Here is a 20834-nt window from a genome sequence, read left to right on the forward strand (position 1 = left end):
CTTACCAGAAGGACCATCCATAGTCCCATGAATGTGGTCGCCAGTCCTCTGGCCCAAGGCTGACTGTCACTTGGAAAACTTGAGTATACATCATGTGTGCCACCATCCCCAAGAGACCTGAGAAGCAGGGATTATAATAGGAATTTTTGTGCTAATGTTTTTTGTAATTCTTGAGATAGCTACTGCTGGAAGTGCTTTGAAAGCTCCAGAAAAGTCTTTGTTGTACTTTTATGCCTCCTATTCTACTGTGGAGGAGGGAGCTGCATGGGCAGAGGAAAGGTGTGACTGAGAGCTCATTATTTTACATCATACTGAATTCTCAATTAAGAGAAGAGTTAAAGAAAGAAAATCGTTGAAGAAAATGTTGCACAATTAGCATCACCACCAACCTTGCTGCTGCAAAACAGGGGTATGCCACCCACAAGTTATCTCAGTTAGCCTATAGCAGACAGGCCTCAGGTAAGAGAATAAGGAGAGAGGCTTCTGTAGGCAATGCAAGATTGAATGTGTTAATGACAAACAACAATATTTTATCTGAACAGTTGCTAAGATTTATAAATTTGAACACTTATAAAACACTTGGAAGTTACACAAGGAAGTTAAGTGAACTCAGTATTCCTCATGATGTGTGGTGAGAGGACACCATAGGAAAACTTTTGAGGGTACAATGTTGCTTTTGTGACACCATTATATTTTGCTGAGACAACTACAACTGGGTGAAGATTAGACAATGTATTAGACACTCTGCTCACAGTGATGTTAAAGAACAGGGTTGCAGTTAAATCACAGGGTAGCCTGAGTTTGCTCTGCCACTTAGCTGGCCAGCATGGATCTTCAACTTAAGCAGAAAAAAACTGCCTGAACTTCACATTTAGACATCCCTCTGAGGAAAATCAAACCCCACTTTTCAGGAAGTGGTGGCCAGGAGCAGTTCTGATGCTTGGAGAATTTTCTAGCTACAATAATGTGGGATGTGTCTGCTTTAGTACTTAGGCAGTGCAGAATGAAGCTCCCAGCTGAGGTCACGAAAAGCATGGGTTCAGGCAGTTAGCTAAAGAGTGGCGCAGGAGCATCGTATCCCAAATAGACCTTGGACCTACAGACGTCAAAAAGCCCTTGTGCTGCAATGACAGTTCAAGGACAGTTCAAGTTAGAAATACTGATGTTCTGCCACAGTGGGGTACAATGCGGTCCCATACGTTACACTTTGCACCTTAACCAAAGTCGCCATTTACTGTTCTCTCTGACCATCTACTTTTTTTCCACAGTTGCCCTTCCTCCATGTGGAAGATCCTGATTTTCCCTCCCCAGATGGAAATTGTGACTCTTCTTTCCTGCTTACTTTCAGATTCTAAAGCACTTCATTAGTCTCACCAGACATGTGGATGATTCAGGGCAATTCTGGAGGAGGGAAGTTGGGGAATGTCATGTTTGTGTTGTGGGTATGTTAAGCAGGACCTTCAGCAAGAGAAATGTCATATTTGATACAAACAACTGCAGAGGCTGAAAGAAGACATTTTAATACAAGAAGCTGTGGTGATTTGCTCAGCTGCTTCATGTCGGTGTGACACACTGCAAAGTTAGGAGGTGGAAAGAGCAATTCACATCGGAAGAAGTAATATTTCGGCAGTGTGGGCGGCCTAATGGGAGCACAGCAAACTGGTACACACCTTGCTTGTTTCTGGCTATATTTAATTTCCAGAATTCACTGGGAGCTTGCTGTACTTTTAAATCAGTGGATTTTTCTCCAGCTGACAGTTAGGGCATTGATCTTAAAGTTTGGGGTTTGCTGTTCCTATACCTACTGTCAGTAATTTTTCAACCTTAAGAAAATATTACAGACTGCCCTGAGACATGTCATAGTCACTCAAAGCCGTCAGAAGGTTTGACACGGCCAGGACCAGCTTCAGCAAGGCTGGTCTGCTCTGTTCTGTCGCGCAAAACCCGAATGGGGTTTCAGCAATGTTCAGACCTTTCGCTATGTGGGAGGCCAGGGTGACAGTCCACTGATACAAGTGAGTAGGAGGTCATCAGCAAGTCCTGCTGCAACACAGGGACCGCAGTGAAAACGTGGCATTTATTGCTTTATCTGCCTAATGGTGGGGAGGGTCGGGGTGGGCATATACCTGGCTGTGCTGTCAGTGGCATTATGCCACGTATAGCAAAACAATACGAGTCTTTCTCGCATGTGCGGCTTCGTGCGCTTTTGGTTTGGTTTGTTCCTGACTCCACCCATCTGTTTGGTCTGTTTTAGATATGCCTTGTGAAGTTCTCCATGGGGATATCCTATGGTACTTTTGGTTGTACATTTAATGGTCACATTTTGGATGAAATGAACTGCCTGTAAAATAAATCAACAAATGCTGTGTTTACAAGGTCATCTTTTCCTCCAACTGGCTGCTTAAGGCTGGACAGAGGACAAAATGCCTGTATGCCCACCCACCTGGGGTCCAGGGCAGCAGATGCTTGAAGATGGAAAATCCTGATAAAATGGTGGATGGGAGTGCAGAAACACTGACCATTTATAGTTGGCTTGAGATCATTAGCTTTGCAGGACTAGAGCTGTTTCTAGGTGTCAGTAATGGGAGAGCTTAAGGAACTAAAGTTGGAAAAGACAATATATTTTAAAGCATTTTTCAGACATCTTTTCTAAAAATATTATTTATGAGATAACACATTAATTAAAATGCTTTATTATAAATATTACATGAGAAATGTATGTAAGTTTTTAAATTTGTATGAGGGGTACAAAAATCACAATGTTGTGAGTTTTTTTTAATGACTCATAAGAGGTTAAGAAACAGCAATAAGTGGCCACACTGTTAGGATAATTTTTTGTAACCTTTAGATGTTGAGCCATGAGAATATGAAGATCCCATTGCACTTTTAGTAGGGAACTCTAGCGTGAATTTAATGAGAGGTGTGTTGCTCCAAGGCAAAGTCCTCTTCATTACCTAATTTCTATTAAGCTGTGTCATTATAAATATGCTAAGCTTAAATAAATAAAATAAATATGCTTTTCTTCTTTCCTCTGATATCTCTGTCACTGAAAATAACATCTAGCAGTGTCTTGGGTTTTGGGTTTTTTTTTTCCTTCTTCCTATTTTGCTATCCTTTTTCCCTGTAAAATTTTAAAGTTTATATTTGGAACATCATGGCAATGTACTTATAAAGAGGGAAGGACAAAATAAAAATAGAAAGATGTGTAGGAAAGAAAACTTCATAATTCTTACAAAACTTTAAAACTGCAGTTAATGGTGAAGCGAAAGAGTAACAGCATAGAAATAATTGTTTGAATGCTGAAGAATTACTCATAGTTTGATTTTGAAAATTGAACTGACTTTTTTTTTTTTAAATCTAAATTACATCCAAAGCTGAAAAATATCCTTTGACAGGTTTTACCAGATTTTTTTTCTCCTCTCAGCTCTACTTCTGATCTAAGTTTTATACCACTAACAGTATTTCACAATTTGAAGCTTTCCCTGAAGATACAAACTCCTTCACAGAATGTACACTGCCTGTTATAATCTCTTTCATCTTGAAATACAGCCAAATAAAATGCACTTTCATTGCGGAAGTTCTTTCCACCAGAGAGGTCCATGCAGGAGTGCTCACAAAAGCCAGATGTGGCTGGCTGCTTGTATAAATCCTGGGAAGTGGAGTTTTTAGCCAGCACAGAAGCGAAGGGGCACTTAATTACGTGGTTAGATTTCATAACTTTAGAGAAGTGAATTCCTCAACTTCATATGCTGAAGGGCTCCAAGTACAGACTGAGCATGAAAATAGCCTGAAACAGTTGTTCTGAGAGATGTCTATGTCCCCAGATTACTCTTGGGGTTGCTCCTAAGTGCGATTACTAGAACCCTTTCCATTCTCAATTTTGCTAATAAACAAGATGGGCTTCTTTCTTTGGTTTGAAGCATCAAACCTTCACCTACTTTTAGGATTAACATGGAAAAAATTATTTTCAACACTACGTTTTTCATCTTCCATTGAATAATCAGTGTGATGATGCTGAAAATGGACGGTCAGGCTATGGCTATGGTAATGGCTATGTGGGCTGGGGGAAGGCTAACTACTGCATTGCCGTTGTGAAATAAGGAATATGTATTTTCACTTCTCCCTGGCAAGAGGCAAATTTATCATGTGGTCCTTGTTCCTAAGGAACAAAAAATTGTAGCGGAAAATGCGATAGCTAAATGGGGATAAAAGAGCCTTGTAGCCGCTGGTTTTTATTCTTTCAAAGTTTTAGAACTTGATTTTGTTGTGCCTCCTCGGGCAAAGGGGAAAGGGAAGGTTCATACCTGAAAGCACAGTGAAGACAGCAGCAAAGGCATTTAGCTTGAGCCCATCTATCACGCTGCTTGAATGAAAGAGCTCGAGGCACATAAGGCTGAATCCGACGACTAACAGCATGATGTATAACACCTCGGATACTACTGATAACCACAGGACACCTGCAATGCACAAGAGTAGCAACCAGTCACTTATTCTGTAAATACTTTGAAGAGGTTAAAGTTTGTCAATTAGGAAATCAGGAATAGCTTGGAGTAATTGTGTATTCAGAAAGTTTAAATTTAGCAAACCACCCAAGCCCTGAAAAATAGAAAAAGTAGTGAATGAAGATGTGAACAGTGGCAGAGTGGTAAAGATACTGCAGAAAGAAGCAGCTGTTGCCTAAGATCCCAGCTTGGCTAAAGAACCTCTTTGGGTAGATCTAGAACATCTTGGCTCCTCTGACCCAAAGCATAGGACACAGAATCTATTTTCCCTCCATGTGTCACAGTTTAGATGAGCAGAATCTCGCATACATGGTGGTGATAGCACATAATACCTTACAGTATATGGGCTGGTGGGAGATAAACAGGCTTGGATACCTCTTTTTCACAAGACTATTCAGAGAAAATGTTTTCAGTCCAGGTTTTAAAATGCTTATCACAGCATAGTGTTGGGGCCTGTTATTAGTAACTCTTTCACAGAAACTGGTGTCCTACAGAATGACTGTTCTGACTTTTGGGGTGTTTGGATCCACTGCACAGGTCTCTGCTGTTGGGACGAATATGAAGTCTGCCAGAATACCGGTGGGGTGGAGCCAGTTATTTGTAACATACTCAGTTGAAGAGCTGCAGATACGAAATTTAGACTGCCTTCTGATTTCTCAACCCCTAGGTACAATCCCTCAGAGGCAGGGCAGAGTTGACGTGCCCTGTTTGAACCCCACATTCTGCAGGACTTTGGGGTTGTGCACAGCTAAGTGCGTCTGGCAGTGTTTGGTAGTGGCTGGCTGAGACTGATTTGTCCACTGTAGATGTCACATTTGGAAATTTCAACACAAAACCTCTAGCAGGATCTGCTGAGTCTTTTAAAATCACCAAGCCATGGGGTAAATTTCAGAGGATGGTAACAGATGATAATATTGAGTCCCTGCCAAATTTCCAATCGTTGTTTCAGCATAAGAATCTGCTAGAATTCTTCAGTACATTTGCTAACCTCATTGCTAGAGAATTCACCTGGAAACAATGAGCAGTGATGGAAAATTTCAGCCTAAGCAGTTGAAACATGGAAATTTAAGCATCTGAAGACAATGGCTTATATTAGAAAATGTTAGCTGTAACCATAGAGACTGCTACAGGCTTCACTTATATTAATACTTTCTCTCCTCACTGTAAGAACATACATGTGATAACGCCTGTAGTTGAGCTTATCAAACCAGATATGCGGTCTCACTTTTATCAAATATTTGAGTGTCCTGTTAATGACCAGGTTGATCCCAGCTCACATGTTGTCTGGGAACTTGTCTTTACAATTGCATCTAATTAATACATGCTATTCGTTGTTGCCACCATATCTGACCTTTTGACTTTTTAAACAATACTACAGAAATAGTAAATAAACATTTTAATTTCTCACAGTGACTGTATGTGTAATATTGCATCTATCAGCAGCAAATAGCTGTTTCTCTCACTCCTGTTAGTCAATTTGGTATCAGGGCAACCTGCACACTCTTCCAAAAAGAAATAAAAGTGAGAGAAAGCAATGGTGCTGTTCTGCGATACAGCAGGATTAAGAAGGGGGTTTGCCTCATTTTCATAGAAGTTTCTATGACAAGAGAATGATTAAATGGTTCGAGTTGGGAAGAAGTAAGTTATGTAAACCTGACCTACAAACTGAGGCAACAGAAACCCCTAACTAACACGTTCTAATGCATAAGTGTTTCAGCCCAAACTTGAAAGAGTAATATACAACATATCTGCCCAGATTTTTATTGCCCTGTTTCAACTCTTGAGGATACTCACTGCTGATATCTACACACAACGGCAGGGCTGTAGTAGTGACTGCAGCTCAAGACTGTGGTGTGGCTCTGTCCTCTACTTCCTTGGGTGAACAACTGGCTGAAGGGTTGGGCTCAAAGGGTTGTAGTCAATGGAGTAGTGGAGTAACATCAGGCTGGTGGCCAGTCACCAGTGGTGTTCCTCAGGGCTCAATTTTAGGGCCAGTTTTCTTGAATGTTTTTATCAATGACCTGGACACAGGAGTTGAGCACATGCTAAGAAAGTTTGCTGATGGTACTAAATTAGGAGGAGACGTTGAGTCCCTCAAGAATAGAGAGGCCTTAGAGAGATCTTTGTAGATTTGAGTGCTGGGAAATCACCAACCATGTGAAATTTAACAAGGACAAATGCTGGATTCTGCTCCTGGGACAGCATAATCCTGGATGTATGTAGATAGACTGGTGGACAAGAGGCTGGAGTGCAACCCTGCAGAAAGGGGTCTGGGGGTTTGGTTGATGGCTTGGGGGTTCAGCTGATGTACATCAGCTGTATACAAGTGTTATCTCTTGCCCACCAAAGAAACAATGCTTGAAGCTGGAGGCTGTGGGCACAAGTGTAGTGTGCTTGAGAAATAACAGGAAGCTGAAGAGATGCCCGTATGTCTCTATGGGAGGCTCCATGTTAACATGTCCAGAAAGCAAGTGAGGGGCTACTGCTAGCGGCAGCCTTGTGCACATTCAGAGTGACAGGAGGGCTCTGGGAGGTGAGAGTGGAGGGCATGGGGGCCTAGCTGGTGTTCTTTCTCCTGCTGGTGAAGGAGAAGGGAACAGGAGGAAGGAACACCCGACTGTGTGGCTGGTGTCACACGAAGTGCTTTGGCGTCTCTGACCACAGGGCCCTCTTTAAGGAACAAGGACTGCTGAGAGGACTGGGACCCACCTGGGCAAGCGGGACAAGAGTGGTTTTGCTGAGAGGATAACCTTGCAAGGAGATCTTCAAACCTGATATGCTGGAGAAGGCTTGTCATAATTTGACGAGCTGTAAGGGCATGGGGGACAGTGAGGAAGTGTCAGGGGGCTGGAGCACATGAGGCACATGAGGAAGTTAGCTGGGGTAGGCATAACTGGAGTAGAAACAGAGTTGAACTACAGCTCTGATGAACAGCTCAATGAGACATGAGTTTTGCTGTCCTGTGAAACCTTTTTCCAATGAGACACAAAGATTGGGTGAGTGAGTTTCCCATGGAAGGCACAGGCAATTCTTTCTTTTTTTTTTGGGCCCTGTTCCTATCTGGAGAGGAACTCTATGTCTAACTCTCATGTTTTATTTCATGGTGTACTCTGAATATCTGCTCTGTGCCTTTTCTAAATGCATTTAATGTGGGGGAAGGTCACACGTGGAGTGTTTATACAGTTCTGAGTATGTCCTGTCCTGCCTGCTTTGATTTTGAATTTTATCTGAAATAATAATATCCAGAAAATGCAAGCTATATCTAGATTTTGCATCTTCCTGTGGCTGCCAGAAGCAGAACAGTTGATTCAGGTAATTAATTCAGGAGACAGTGTCTTTCTGCTCTGTGCTGATGGTGAAGTGATCTCCTACTGCTCTTCTCTCAACATGAGATTCATGAGGCAGTCACTTGGCATCACTTACTTCCACTTACAATCTCTTACAGCTTTCTTCTCGCAAAGTAGAGAGCTCCTTCTCTTGAGGAGACCTCAGTCATTCCAGGTGACAGGGAAGAAGCTCTCCAGAGGATTTTTCTCTTTCCCTATCTTGTCTGCTGTCACCTTTTCTGTCTGTCTTGTTTTCCACCAGCCTGTGTCCTCTGCTTCAGGGATTTGTCTGGCCTAACTCAGCTTTTGTGAAAAATCTTTCCTTCAGAAGAGACAGCACTTGATTCATTTGGAGACTCCTATTTGGATGGTCTGTATATGAAGGTCTGTATTCTTATAAATCACCAGCTTTCTCTCATTTTTTGGTCCTCACCCTGTTTATGCTTTTTTCCTTGCCTGTTCATCAAACTGACTGTTACATGTGCAGAGAAGGTGCTGTGGGTTTGTGTACAGAGCTCAGCTGGGATGTGCCTGTTATGCCAAAGATGTTCCATGTTAATGCAGAAAGATTACAGGTTCTGACCTGCCTCCTCCTCACTGTGTGCAGAGTTTGTCAGATGGTGTGTCATCCCTCCTCACCCTGTAGGAAATAATGCTGTGACATTGTGGCAGCAATGTGAGACCTCCTAGGAAAGGAGAGTCTTTTACTTTAAAACAAAACTGATTTCACTTACACTCCCATACACACAGTCTCACAAGCATGAGTTTGTGCAAGAAGTCCATCCAGCATGCATGTAATCAGTCAATCTTTCCAGGATTCCCTGAAATAATACAGAGGATGCCAGCTGTAGAGTCCTCCTCATGTCTTCTGGGCTTTTTGTAGGTTAGCAAAAATGTGCTAGGCTTGCATGTTCTTTTTTGTCCCGGCTAGGAGCTGACAGTGATCTATCTTGCTGTTCTGTCATTTCTCTGTTACACGTCATGATTTAATTCTTGTGCTGTGTCTCCCAACCTAGTGTCTGAGAAGCTGCAAGTAGATGGGCGCTAGGATCTTGATGATCCAGTAATCTCATTTCCATCAACACCTGGTATTCTAATATACCTTATCCTACCATTTTTCACTCTGGTGCTTCTACACCAACCAGTCTATCATGTCCTCAATGGTGTTGCTGACAATGATAGAGTTACTTTTGTGTACTGTGGGCCAGATCTTTGCTCCTACCCCACAGATATTATGCTGTATGTCACAGGTGGGATTGTTCTGAAGCTGAACACCACAGACTGTTCCTGGAGGTAAAGGGGTCACCATCTTCAGGACAACGTCCTTGTGAAGCGAAAACACTAGAGATACAGGACCTGGACTGAGATGCTCAGCTGGAACTTGAGATGGCAAAGCTGGGACTCACTGAAAAATTTCATATAAGTCAACTTACATCATAGGACTCCTACCTCAGAAGGAATCATATCACCTTCATATCATCTGAGGTCAAGACAGATTGCACTCTATATGATCACCAGCTTTGTCTGAAATGAAAACATAGTCCTGCTGAAAGCACGTTTTTCAACTGTGCTTCTGTCATTGTCCAGAGATTCTGATTTCGCAAGAAGATCAGTAAACTAGCCAGGACATTACTGATCTTCTTTGTCTCTCTAACCTATTGTTACTTCCTCAACAGTGTGGTAAGGGATTGTCTTCACTGTGGAGTTTATGGTGAAAAGCGTCAGTGCCACCTCCTCATGGACTTCACAACTGCATCAGCATTGTTACATGCCAAGGAAATTCATTTTCCAGCAACCCCAAGTGAAGTGAACATACTCTTTGTTGTGACTGAAAAGATAACTGTTACCCACATGATTGCTGACATTTTAGGAACTCAAGCACATCATGAACCATCTGATGAGATCAGTCCCTTGCATTTCTGTCAGACAGTGGAGGGCAGCATCAACATTTTGAAAGAAGATTCATAGATACTGAGTGCATTTCTGCAAAGCTGGTCATCATGTTAAGTGCGTCTGCCAGAGACAACATGTTAACAAAAGGATGTTGCAGACAGTTCTGAATGAATGAAACAAGCTGAACATTTTTCTGACTGAGGTAAAGAAGCTTTACCTCAGTCTGCAGTGAGTCTCAGGGCTCAAAACTTCTTCACAAAACCTGAATGTATTTCAAGTCAGCCCCAATTACCAGGGAAGGCACTGTAAATGAACACACTATTACGTCTCACCAAGGAGCGCTCTGAGTCAGGAATCTCCAATGCTAAGTTTCCTTTGAAATAGGTATTCTGAAAAAAGTCATAGAAATTCTGCTTAGAAGAACTGGAGGCATCATACCACATTTCAGTGAATTCCTGATTAAGGAATCCAAAAAACAGTGTGGTTAAATGACTTCCAGTTTTGAGCTGATTTTGACTGTTTGGTATCTAAGTTAAGAAGGGGTAACTGGTGTTGTTGTCATAGGTTATTCTGTTGGTATGTATGTGGCCTTTTTCCTTTGGAGTAAGAAACACTAAGGACCATTCACAGTACCCTGAGTGAAAATAAATATCAAAACATCAAGTATTCTTTGTTCAAATCCACTGCAATTTCCTGTCACAAAAAAGCAACAGTTGCTGACTCCAACTTCTCTGTGAGAGCGCTCTGGTTAAACTGACCTCAAGAATGTCAAGAAATTACTGACACGCTCTTCTGTGCTCCTTCCCCACAACATGTAAAGATGATTCTTAGCCGTCTTGTGTTGCATTATTAAAGCCATTCCCAGACTCAATAGAAATTTGGATGGAAATACCAAGAACTTGGATACCATCTGAATGGGATTACATGCAGGATGATAAAGAAGCATTTGCTGCTGTTTCTGGAACCAAAAAGTTCCATAATTTCAATTACTGTTGAGCTTTTGAGATTAATTCAGCTGACAAACTAGTTCTAGAGAGGCTAAATACACATCTATACCTCCTACCACCTACATTCACATGCAGCCATGGAGTTTTATGCATACTTGTTGGCAAATTGGAAAAGTTGATTTTTGGTGCCAGCTCACTATGCCAACAATTTCTGGAGCTGGATTGTGAGGTCCTATTTCCAGATGAAATAAAGGTATTGAAATCCCCTCCTGGCTGCTTCTCCAGGCTGTTCAGGTCATGAAAATGACTGTCAAAGATCCAATATCAGTGCATGTTCTCAAGGCAATACTGAAAAGGTGGCCAGCAGAGAAATTGCTGTTAGAGTTCAAAGCATTTTTAATCCATAAACATGAGCTGTTTGCTCATAAAGGACCTCTTCTGGGAAAATCATGTTGCTATTCCTGAAGGAGATTGCTGAGTCATGTTAACTATGTTATATGCAGTTGTGTGCATGAAAATGTTAGTCATGCATTTTGGTTAGTGCCTTGGAAATTATGCCAGCATTAAAAAAAAAACCAAACCATAAATGAATGTATTACCTGCCAAGCTATGTGATACTGCTTGCTGAAAGCCCCAGCGTTCCCTGAGCAACACCCAAGAAGCAATAGTCCAGAGTCTGTATCGATTTCTGAAGGCCCTTTCAGATGGCAAATTAGCCTCCTAATTGGGGTAAACTCATATTCAGAATGCCTCAGTGGGACTTCATCCTCCTTAGAAACACCTACTGCCTCAGCCTCTGCTCCCTGCTGAAGATGATCTGTGGTCACTGCTTACCAGCCCTTCTAATAGCAGAACTGTGCTCCTGGCTGATGAGTTCAAGGATCTGACCAAAGCAGCCTCATTTGAACTGTCACACTGTGCCATGCTGTCCCTGAGCAAGTAATCAGACTGGACAATGGTGCAGGCAGCCAAAGACATCTTGAAATGGTTTATACTTGCCACATTCCTCATAACTCAGTGTTACCCATCTGCTCTGATAGTTGGAGTCTGTCTGAGCTACGATGAGACAACATCTCAAGTCACTCCTCTGTCAGTTCAACCTTGATCTGTCTGAGAAATTCTGATACAAGCAATTAGAGGTTTTGGGATTTTTTCTACATCACGGTTCATTACATGACAGAAAAAAATAATCTATATCCTAGAAACAGTGCAGCTGAGCAACATGTGCTCCTAAATAACAATTGACATTACTGCACTTGACAGAGATGAAATCCAGAGCAGAGCACTGCACTCAAAGGACAAGCTGCTGACCAGCTGAAGAGACATCAGTGTCCAAGCAACACTGTCCTGGAGAGTGTGCATCCTTCTTACCTCCTCATTGGCATTGCTGCTAGCCCCAGACACTGATGCTGTTACTTGAGGAAGAAAGTGCTTCTGTTAGCCCATGGTACACAGTCATTGTTCCCAAGATCCCTGAACTGCTGAACAACATAGGGAAACCACAAGAGGCTGCGACAAGTCAACTAGATAGATGTCATCCAACGTAGGAGGAAAAGAACAGTGTACGAGGGCAAAGCTTGGGTTTGGGTGGTATGAATTTGCATGGACGAAGCCATGGTGCAGGTGTTGTTCCTTCCTTGTGCAAAAATATTTTGCTATTCTTCTTGGTCTCCATGCATGCTGCAGCAGCCATGGAGGTGGGGGAGTTATTACCTGTGTTCATGTTACCAGCAACAAAATGTTATGCTTGCTTGCCTTTGACAGCCTCAGGTCCGTATTGTCTTGCTTTATGAACATAACACTTGCATTGGAGATGGGGAGAGAGCACCTATGTGTTAGATGGGAATGGGTCCTTCTGCTTGGTTTGTTTTTTGATGATGAAACTCTAAAAAAGTCCTGTCTTTAAAGTACTGTGTTAGACCTAAACAGTGTGTGAGGGACCCAGAACTTCTTAGTAACTGAAAAATTGGGGCAGGCCCTTGTTGTGACCCTTCCTGGGAAATGAAGTGTCAGGGAGCAGAGATTGCTGTGGAAAGAGTGACCCCAATGGTCCTCTTGCACTGCCTTATTCCTTATTGAGGTCTGATTCTCAGAAAGGTGCTGACCATCCATAGCCAGTGGCACCCAACACAATGGTTTGCCACATCATGGAAAATCTAGGTATTTCTTTAATACTTAATTCCAGAGTTAGTAGTGTGATGCTGCGAGAACACTGGCTGGTTTTTATGGTGAGTGCTTAGTAGACCTGATGGGCGTTTGGTTTTCTTGCACTACTGATTTTTAAGATGTTCTGTTTACCTATATAGAAAGGAATTTCTCTGCATTTTTGGTCCTGTCTGCTTTGTTCCTCCTGGTCTATATTTGCTGTCCCTATGTTTCTTGATGCTGTCATTGCTCTGCTTTTCCAGACTTACCCACTATGTTGGAACTGACACATGGATCTCATTTTAATCTCTCCTCTTCACATTCAGCACAAGACAGAAGAGAGGAATGGATACACATTGAGAAATGTTGTGCATCTTGTTTGGGAAAAGCATTAAAGTAAGCTTGAAAGGGCCATATAAATCTCATGTTTACTCTTCAGTCACATTCTGATGGTTTTAGTCATTTGCTCATCTCTGCTGCTCCAATACTGGGAATTACAAGCCAGAAATATTGGAGTGATCAATAAAAAAATGGTGAAAAGAATAAACATTGAGCATGCTGTTGTGGCTGGCGTAAGCACTCAGCTCTGAGCAGTCAGCCCGTCTGTTGGTTAATGCAGTCTCATAATGGCAGACCATCTGCCTGTTCCTCTTATGCTGCAATGTAGAAAAATTGGGAGAAGTAGACCACGGAGCTATGAGAGATGTTCCTCCAAAACAAAGTAATGGTCTTAAAAGCCATCAGAGATACCTACAACTACCTGTTATTGTAAAACAAATAAGACAGTCAAGATAGATAAAGGGCCAGCATCCAGACAAGAGACTGCAGTTTACAGAATGTGAGAGACCATATGATAAGTACCTGAAACTACTTAGGTGAGAGAAGAAATGCCAGCTGTTTTGATTTTGTTTAGCTTTAGTTCTTCATTAGTTTCTTTATTTTTGAAAGGTGAGGTGGAGCTGTGAATCATAAAATTATTCTCTTCTACATGATGATGTGTTTTCTATGACTTTTTAAGGTTCTGACATTGAGCTTGATTCTGAATTTAATCCTGTGTATGATACTGAGCAGACTGTGGAATATCTTTGTGCCTATATTCTCTTTTTCCTGGTGTAGTACTGATATAGTAAGTAGAGTAATATAGTGGAAAAGACTATGAAAAATACTCTAAATCAGGACTATCCCACATGCCTTAATAAATATATTTGGGTTAAAAGTTTCCCTTTGAAGACCTACAGTTCAGTGTTTGTCCATCCTCAGCACTGGGCTGAGAAATTAATTATGTTCAGACCTTGTGGATAGCATTGCCCACAGCAGAGAACCAGTGTTCTCCATGTCTTTGGCATCACCAGCATGAAAAGCAAGACTGTTTCTTCCTTTTAGGAATTAGGAATTTAGCTTGAATTTTGCTATTAAGCATGGTTTTGTCTTTGTATATCTAATTAACTTTTAAAAATAACTTCAATGATTCATAATAGATGTGTGAGAAAACACAGATAAAATGTTAGTAACACATTTTTTTCCTGCATACTTAATCATAACTCTCCCAATACAAGTGCACAGGTGCTTGTCTGTGTGGGTATGTATATACCCTATTGCAGATATATTAAGAATAAAGCAAGCAGAATACAAAATATGCAAAAAGACAGTAGAGACTGTTTTGGAAAGTGTATAGTTCTTCTGGGAGACCCAGTTACATTTCTTTTCACTGGTTGCAGGTCTCTAAGTGGTCCCTCTAGAAAAATCATCCTCTTTTCTTCTTCTCAGGAATGGCTACCCAGTACACAAAAAAGGAGGTTTGCTTTTTGACTTGGCTGTTACGAGTTTTATTTGTCTCTTTTCCAGCCTGAAATCTGTTTGTGTTGTCCTTCTCATACAAAAAATTATTCCCTACCTTTGGCCATAACCGTCAAACTCTTCTCTCTATCTCTTTAAATTTTATCATAACTTTTTTGAGCTGTGCTTGGCAGGGGAGGGATGAGGGGTGCACACAGAGTGCTGCGGCTGGGTACATCATGAATACATGTGGTGGCATGGTGACTTTTTTGTTTTGTTCTTTATTTCCTACGATGATTCTAATATTTCTTTTTATCTTTTCTTAATCTCTGCAGAGCAGTGAATTAGTGTTTTCATAGAAGTGTCTGTCATCACTCCAAGAACTCTATCCTGAGGGGTAAAAGTTAATTCAGAACCCATCACTATATATGTAAAGGTAGGATTACTCTCATGTTCACCACTTTCTGTTTATCAACACTGAGTATTACCTGCCATTTTTTCTCAGTCAGTGACTAAGAAAGATTTGTGAATAGTTTAGATGCCTGTAGTATATCTAGTGTCTTTAAAGTTTTCAAGCTCCATGTGCCCTTTTAGATGAACCTTTTTGATTTCTTTTAATCAGCTCTTGGTTTCTTGCATTTCCTTCTTCATAACTTCTTTTTTAAACTTTTATTGCTTCTGCAAGGATGCTGAATCTTTCTCTGTTAATCACGGATACAAGGTATCTTTTACTAATGTTTTGAACCAAGATCCCCACGCTACTCAGGAATAAGTCAAGACTTAACAGGTTTCCCAACTAATTTCTCCATGCTCACAAAGTTTGTCCAAATTTTAGTCTCTGTATCATACTGAGCATGATGTTTTCTCAGTCTATGCATGATGTTTTGAGGTCTGCTCCTACTGTTTTGTTTTCTGCCCTTATACCTTCTCTGATATCAAGTTTAACCCTGCTACTGTAAGTCATCTCAATGGGTGATCACTAATATAATTCTTTATTTTTTATCTGAGCATGGAATCCATCCATAGAGATTGTGTTGCTTATTAATGACATTACCTTACTACTCTGATTCAGCTTTAGTACGTGACATCTGCTTTGTCTTTCAGTGTAATCAGTACCAAGATGTTATGGTCTCACTAATTATCTTTCTCCCATCAAATTTCTGGTACACCTATTATGTCAGTATCCATTAAAATCTAGTTTCTCTTCTCATTAATTGCTGTTGTAGTGCTAGTTTAGAAGCATGTATAGATTTGGCTCAGCTTTCTCTTTTTCTGTGCTGCATTTAGGTGAGACTTTATTTGTTTATTTGCTGTTTGCCATGTGCTATCTTAGTTTTGCCAGCTACTTTTTAGACAATACAGAATTTTTATTGCTTCATCTCTACAGGATGCATCATCATGAGCTGTGTAGAGGACATGCAGAAGGCATCTCCTACCTCTGCCAGTACAGTCTCTAATTTAAAAAGTCCCCTGTAACATTTTGGACTGTTAAATGCTCACTAGCAATGAGCATTTTCCTTCTGCAAGGTTTTGCCTTGCCTCAACCTCCATGGTCTCTAAAACGTCTTGCTCATTTTATGCATGCGAATGTCCCTATAAATAAGTAGAAAACACTGCAATATAGGCAGTTCATGATGACCTGCTGCTTTGCCATTCATTGTGGGTATTATTCCATAGGTATCGCAGCTGAAGCAAGTGAGGTCCTACAGAGCATTAGAGTAACTTAGATCAAATTGTACCATACCTGTAAGGAATTTGTCCTGTGAATCCTGTCCTATGTTGGTGCGGCCATCTCTAAATTTTGAGCCAACTGTGACCTTTGAGCCTGTTCCTGAAGCAAATTCCCAACAGGACTCCTCAGGCCAGAGCACCTCATTTCATTACGTGCTGCAGGCACTCCAGGTGCTTGGAAAGTGCCTGAATCACAGCCCCAGTGAACACCATCCTGAAAACTCTTGGGGGCACCACATTTCTTGCAAACCCTCACTCTTCCGCAGCAAAGTTCTTCCAGAAAAAATGCTGCTTCCAACTGATTTCCACTGATATATCCCAGCCTTCACTTACACCAAGAGTTCAGCTGGTCATGACTCCTCATCCTCAGGCTCTCACTGTATCACTGGAGTTCAAATCCCCACACAGTTCTAGGCAGGGGGAGGAACAGACCTGTATATGCATGTAGCTCTGGTGTTGTGCTAGTCAATGAAGTCATTTATCAGATCAGTTGATGGGACATATTGCTACCTTTTCCTTTCCATTGTGGTGCGACTGTTCCCAGACATAATATTTGGCTTTGGTTTCTTCCTTTTGAATGTATCCTCCAAGGCCTCTTGGAAGTCCTCTTGGGTACAGATTTGAAGCAATGGGAAAGCAGAGCTAGAAGGTGCACCCAAAAGGTGTGATGAGAGGAAGAGAGTGGTGGAGTGTGTCCCAGCCTCAGTGTTCTCTTTGGGCACTGCAAGAGGGAGCTTGACAGAAAATTGTTTTAGCAAGGTTTGCAACAGCCCAAAGGGAGAGGAAAGGCTGCAAGCTGCATTCAAAAAGGGGCCAAGTAGCTGAAAACTAAGCATACTTTTCAGTGTAACACATAAGTGTCTCTCACTAAATATGTTATCCTTTTCTTCTTTGGACATCAAAATCCTCAGCAGGAACAAAACTTTGATTAAGTTTTGTGGAGAAGATCCCAGGAACAATTCAGAACTGCAAGATCAGGTCTAGCCTACTGTGGCAGTTTCCTTCCAACTCCTTTTGGAAATATTTGCTATCTTACTACTCACATCTGTAATGAAAATTAGAAAGTAGAACACTTCGTGGGAGCCAACAACATCTGTGCTGTGAGAGCCCATTAAAAGTCCTGGCCAATGTAACTAGCTATTGCCCTATTATCCTTCACTGATTGCAAATGGAAACTGTCATAAGAAATATTTGTGGACACAGAAAATGTTTTTTTTCTAGTTATTATCTACCATCACCAAGCTGATTTTGATAAGCAGATTTGGCACTAACAACCAGCAATAGCTAATAAATTCAATGTTAGGCTTAGAAGGTTCTGACAGATTGTTGGCAGCTGCCTTAAATGCAGGGAAGAGCTCTCCTAGTGTGGGTTGGAAATGCTTATTTATACCATACTGTGGGTCTGTTTGCCCCAAATTTTGCTACCTCCTTTTAGTAGATGTCATTGGTGCGATATATGCAAAGGGTATAATAACTGATCAGAGATATAGTACCCAGCTACACTAGAGATCAGCACAAATGGATTAAAGATTGGAAGCTCAAGCATAAGCTATTACATTTTTACAGTAAGAATAAGAAACATTTTCATTCATGAATGCAAGATTTGTGGTAAGGATGTAGCTAGGCCTCACTATAGATGGTTTTATTTTACTGTGAGTTTCAGTGACTAGCTTTTCTATGCTAAGAAGGTTTTAAATATTATGAAGGAGTTTTATACTGGTGATGGACTCTAGAAGAGACTGGCTGTACAGCTAGACCGAGTTTGTTCTTAGGCTTCCTTTTAGCATGCCTTAAAAGTGGAAGATGATGTGCTCAGAACTAGGCACAGGCTTCAACAGCCTGTATTTAGCTTAGAAGTTGTTTAGACAGAGGTCTTCTTTGGATCAGGGAAAACAAATTGAAAAGAAAACTTTGGAAAGCCTGAGTGCTTAATTACAGTAGCGGTGCATGTACTCACAGAGACATTTTAGATAATTGAAACCCTGAACAACCACTTTTTAGTGGTAAGTGATGCTAAGAATATGTACAGAAACTGAATAAGCTGAAGTCTTGTTGTGAAGATATGTTTAGTCCAAAAATTCCCAATTACACAATGGACTGTGAGAACCACAATATGTTTGTATAACTGAACTAAAATTTTGTTATTCACTGCATCTTATCATATCTCATTTACTTGGAAGAAGAATCAAGAATCTGTCCCAGCACTTGTTGTAACTGAGTAGTTGACAAACCTCTGTCCAGTAAGTCAATGCTGAATGAGGGGATGAAGAAATTAAAGGAGTAGGAACTTCTTTCTAATCGGAAAAGAGCAGATTAATTCAAGAAATTAAAGAGTTCAGCAGTGAAAGTAAGTCGGGCATCATTGACACAAAATTTTCTCTTCACATGTGGTGAAAGTATCACTGGACAGTACAAGACTGATGGTGAAAAATTCAGATTAATATGTTGCAGTGTCCAACTTGATCTACAGTTGTGGAATTTATCCTGGTTTTGTTTATGAGTCAGATGGTCAGCACTTTCCATCTCTGACAGAGCATTCCCCTCTCTTTCTGTCAATATACCTTACAACTCCATGGAAAGACTTCAGAAATAGATATAATTTTCTTTATACCACTGCACCAAAAGAGCCTTCCTTCCTCAAAAAGGAAAAATAGAATAGTCTAGAAATATGCACTGACATGGTGCAGCAACTCTAAAATTTTACTGAAAAAAAAAATCACTGACAGCGTTTCACACAACCAAAAGAAATACTTAAAGTACTCAATGCTGTTTTGGAAAGTGTGTGGGTGATGCAACCAAGTATTACGCACCGTAATGAACTTTCACAGAAAATGGATAAAGCACAAAACCATCCCTTTGCCTTTGTAACAGGCACATCATGCTTATTTTGAGTCTGTCTCCTGCAGGTGTCATGCAATGCTCACTAGTCCTTGTACTGGGAAAGGCAGTGAGCTACCGTTCCCCAGGTTGCCTTTTCAGTTCCTCTCACATCTTTGTCAATGTCCGGCATATTGCCTCTCACAGGCTGAAGAGTCTTAGTCTTGTCCTTGTACAGAACCTTCCAGAACTATGATTACCCTTCCTGCCATTCTGTGAGCTAGACTAAAAAGGACAAAATACCACACTATATGTTATATAAAGGCAAAGCTTTCAGATGTATACAGTCCTCAGGCAACAGGATACTCTCTGCTCTGTTCTCAAGTCCTTTGCTAATGTTCTTTAACAGATAGTTTGTTTTTTGACCGCTGCTGAGTAGTAAGCTAGTGGTTTCATAAGAACGGTTATGCCCCAAGGTCCCATTTGTGTGTGTAAGATTTAACTCAGAGCCCATTAGTGGCAGTAATCCCAGGATTGTTCTTCCCTTATGTGCATAATTTATTTAGGTTTACTTACAATGAATTGCACAGAGACTGTCTCTGTTACTAGTTCTCTCACTGAAATACCCCACTGCTTTATTAATGGCAATTGCCCTTTTCTTTCAATTTGTCCAGCTGATCAGCAATTCAGACAAACTAAGAACAATTGTTCCTTACACCACTTACTGCCTCTCTGTCAGACCTGATGAAGGTACCGTATGCACAAAAGGTTTTGTGATTGTCTCAAGTGATCTAACAAAATATATCGCTGCTTTGTACAAACATGAATTTTCACCTGTCCTTTGGATTCTCCAGAAGCCCATTGTTAGTGTGAAGGACGCTGCAAGGCTCGTGCACCTCTTCAGCTGTGGGCAGAGCGCTCTGTCTTGAGCAGGGAGCAGGATGGGCTCAGCTGCCCAGTTAATTGAACTCTGCCCCTTTTTTTCCCGATACATACTATTTTGAAATATGGGTTAAACAGCTATTGAGAATTTACACTCCAATACCAGGGTAAAGAAAACCTTTGCAGCCTGCATCTGTGGACTTGCACATGCTTTTTTTTTGGAAAGTGAATCAAACAAACAAGCATCTAGATGATGCCCTCTCACAAAGAGACATTTGGTACTGTGACTACAGTTTTCTGACCGTAAATGTCTTCATGGCCTGAGGGAACCATGTAGCATGTCCTTCTTCACTGGAGGAAGAAGGGAAATGTCTGTATTACAATATAAATCTTTATTTTGTTGAAAAAAATTCAGTTGAATGAAGAGAAAATGCATCCGAGAAATGACAGATCTGCATAAACTGAGTAAACAGCTGTCTTAAACCCGTGGCATTTGTTTCACCTGCCTGTGTGTAATCTGGATGACATGTAGGTCCTTGTGTTTCCCCTGGCACTCAAGTACAACAAGAAACAATGCTGATGTGATTTGTAAAATTGGAAGAAGCCTTGACTGTATCATCTTACCTTTTTCAGAAGCCGGGGCAAGGTCAATAAAACTTCGACATTTTTCACCTTTAAAAGAAAAGGATTATTTTAGGAGACAGAATTTGACTGGGTTTGCTCTGCCTCCTCTTTCTGACTGGTGTTTCTGCCATCGCTCCCACCTGAGTCTCTGCAGGACCACTAAGTTGTCTCACACAGAGAGCAGACATTTA

General features: G+C 41.1%; 1 protein-coding gene across 3 annotated transcripts in view; it reads right to left on the bottom strand.

Moving 5' to 3' along the window:
• The window catches only part of GSG1L (GSG1 like), a 60368-nt gene that overhangs the window by 20520 nt on the left and 19014 nt on the right, over positions 1–20834 (bottom strand). For 2 of the 3 annotated variants that reach the window (XM_069809852.1, XM_069809849.1), the window contains exons 2-4: positions 20644–20691; positions 4305–4457; positions 6–117 (exon numbers count right to left, since the gene is read on the bottom strand). In XM_069809852.1, the coding sequence (XP_069665953.1) occupies positions 6–117; positions 4305–4457; positions 20644–20691 (313 nt within the window). The remainder of the gene's footprint in view (positions 1–5; positions 118–4304; positions 4458–20643; positions 20692–20834) is intronic. The other variant, XM_069809850.1, reaches the window with a different exon arrangement.

Source organism: Haliaeetus albicilla, chromosome 22, assembly GCF_947461875.1.
Source record: "Haliaeetus albicilla chromosome 22, bHalAlb1.1, whole genome shotgun sequence".
Lineage (NCBI taxonomy): Eukaryota > Metazoa > Chordata > Aves > Accipitriformes > Accipitridae > Haliaeetus > Haliaeetus albicilla.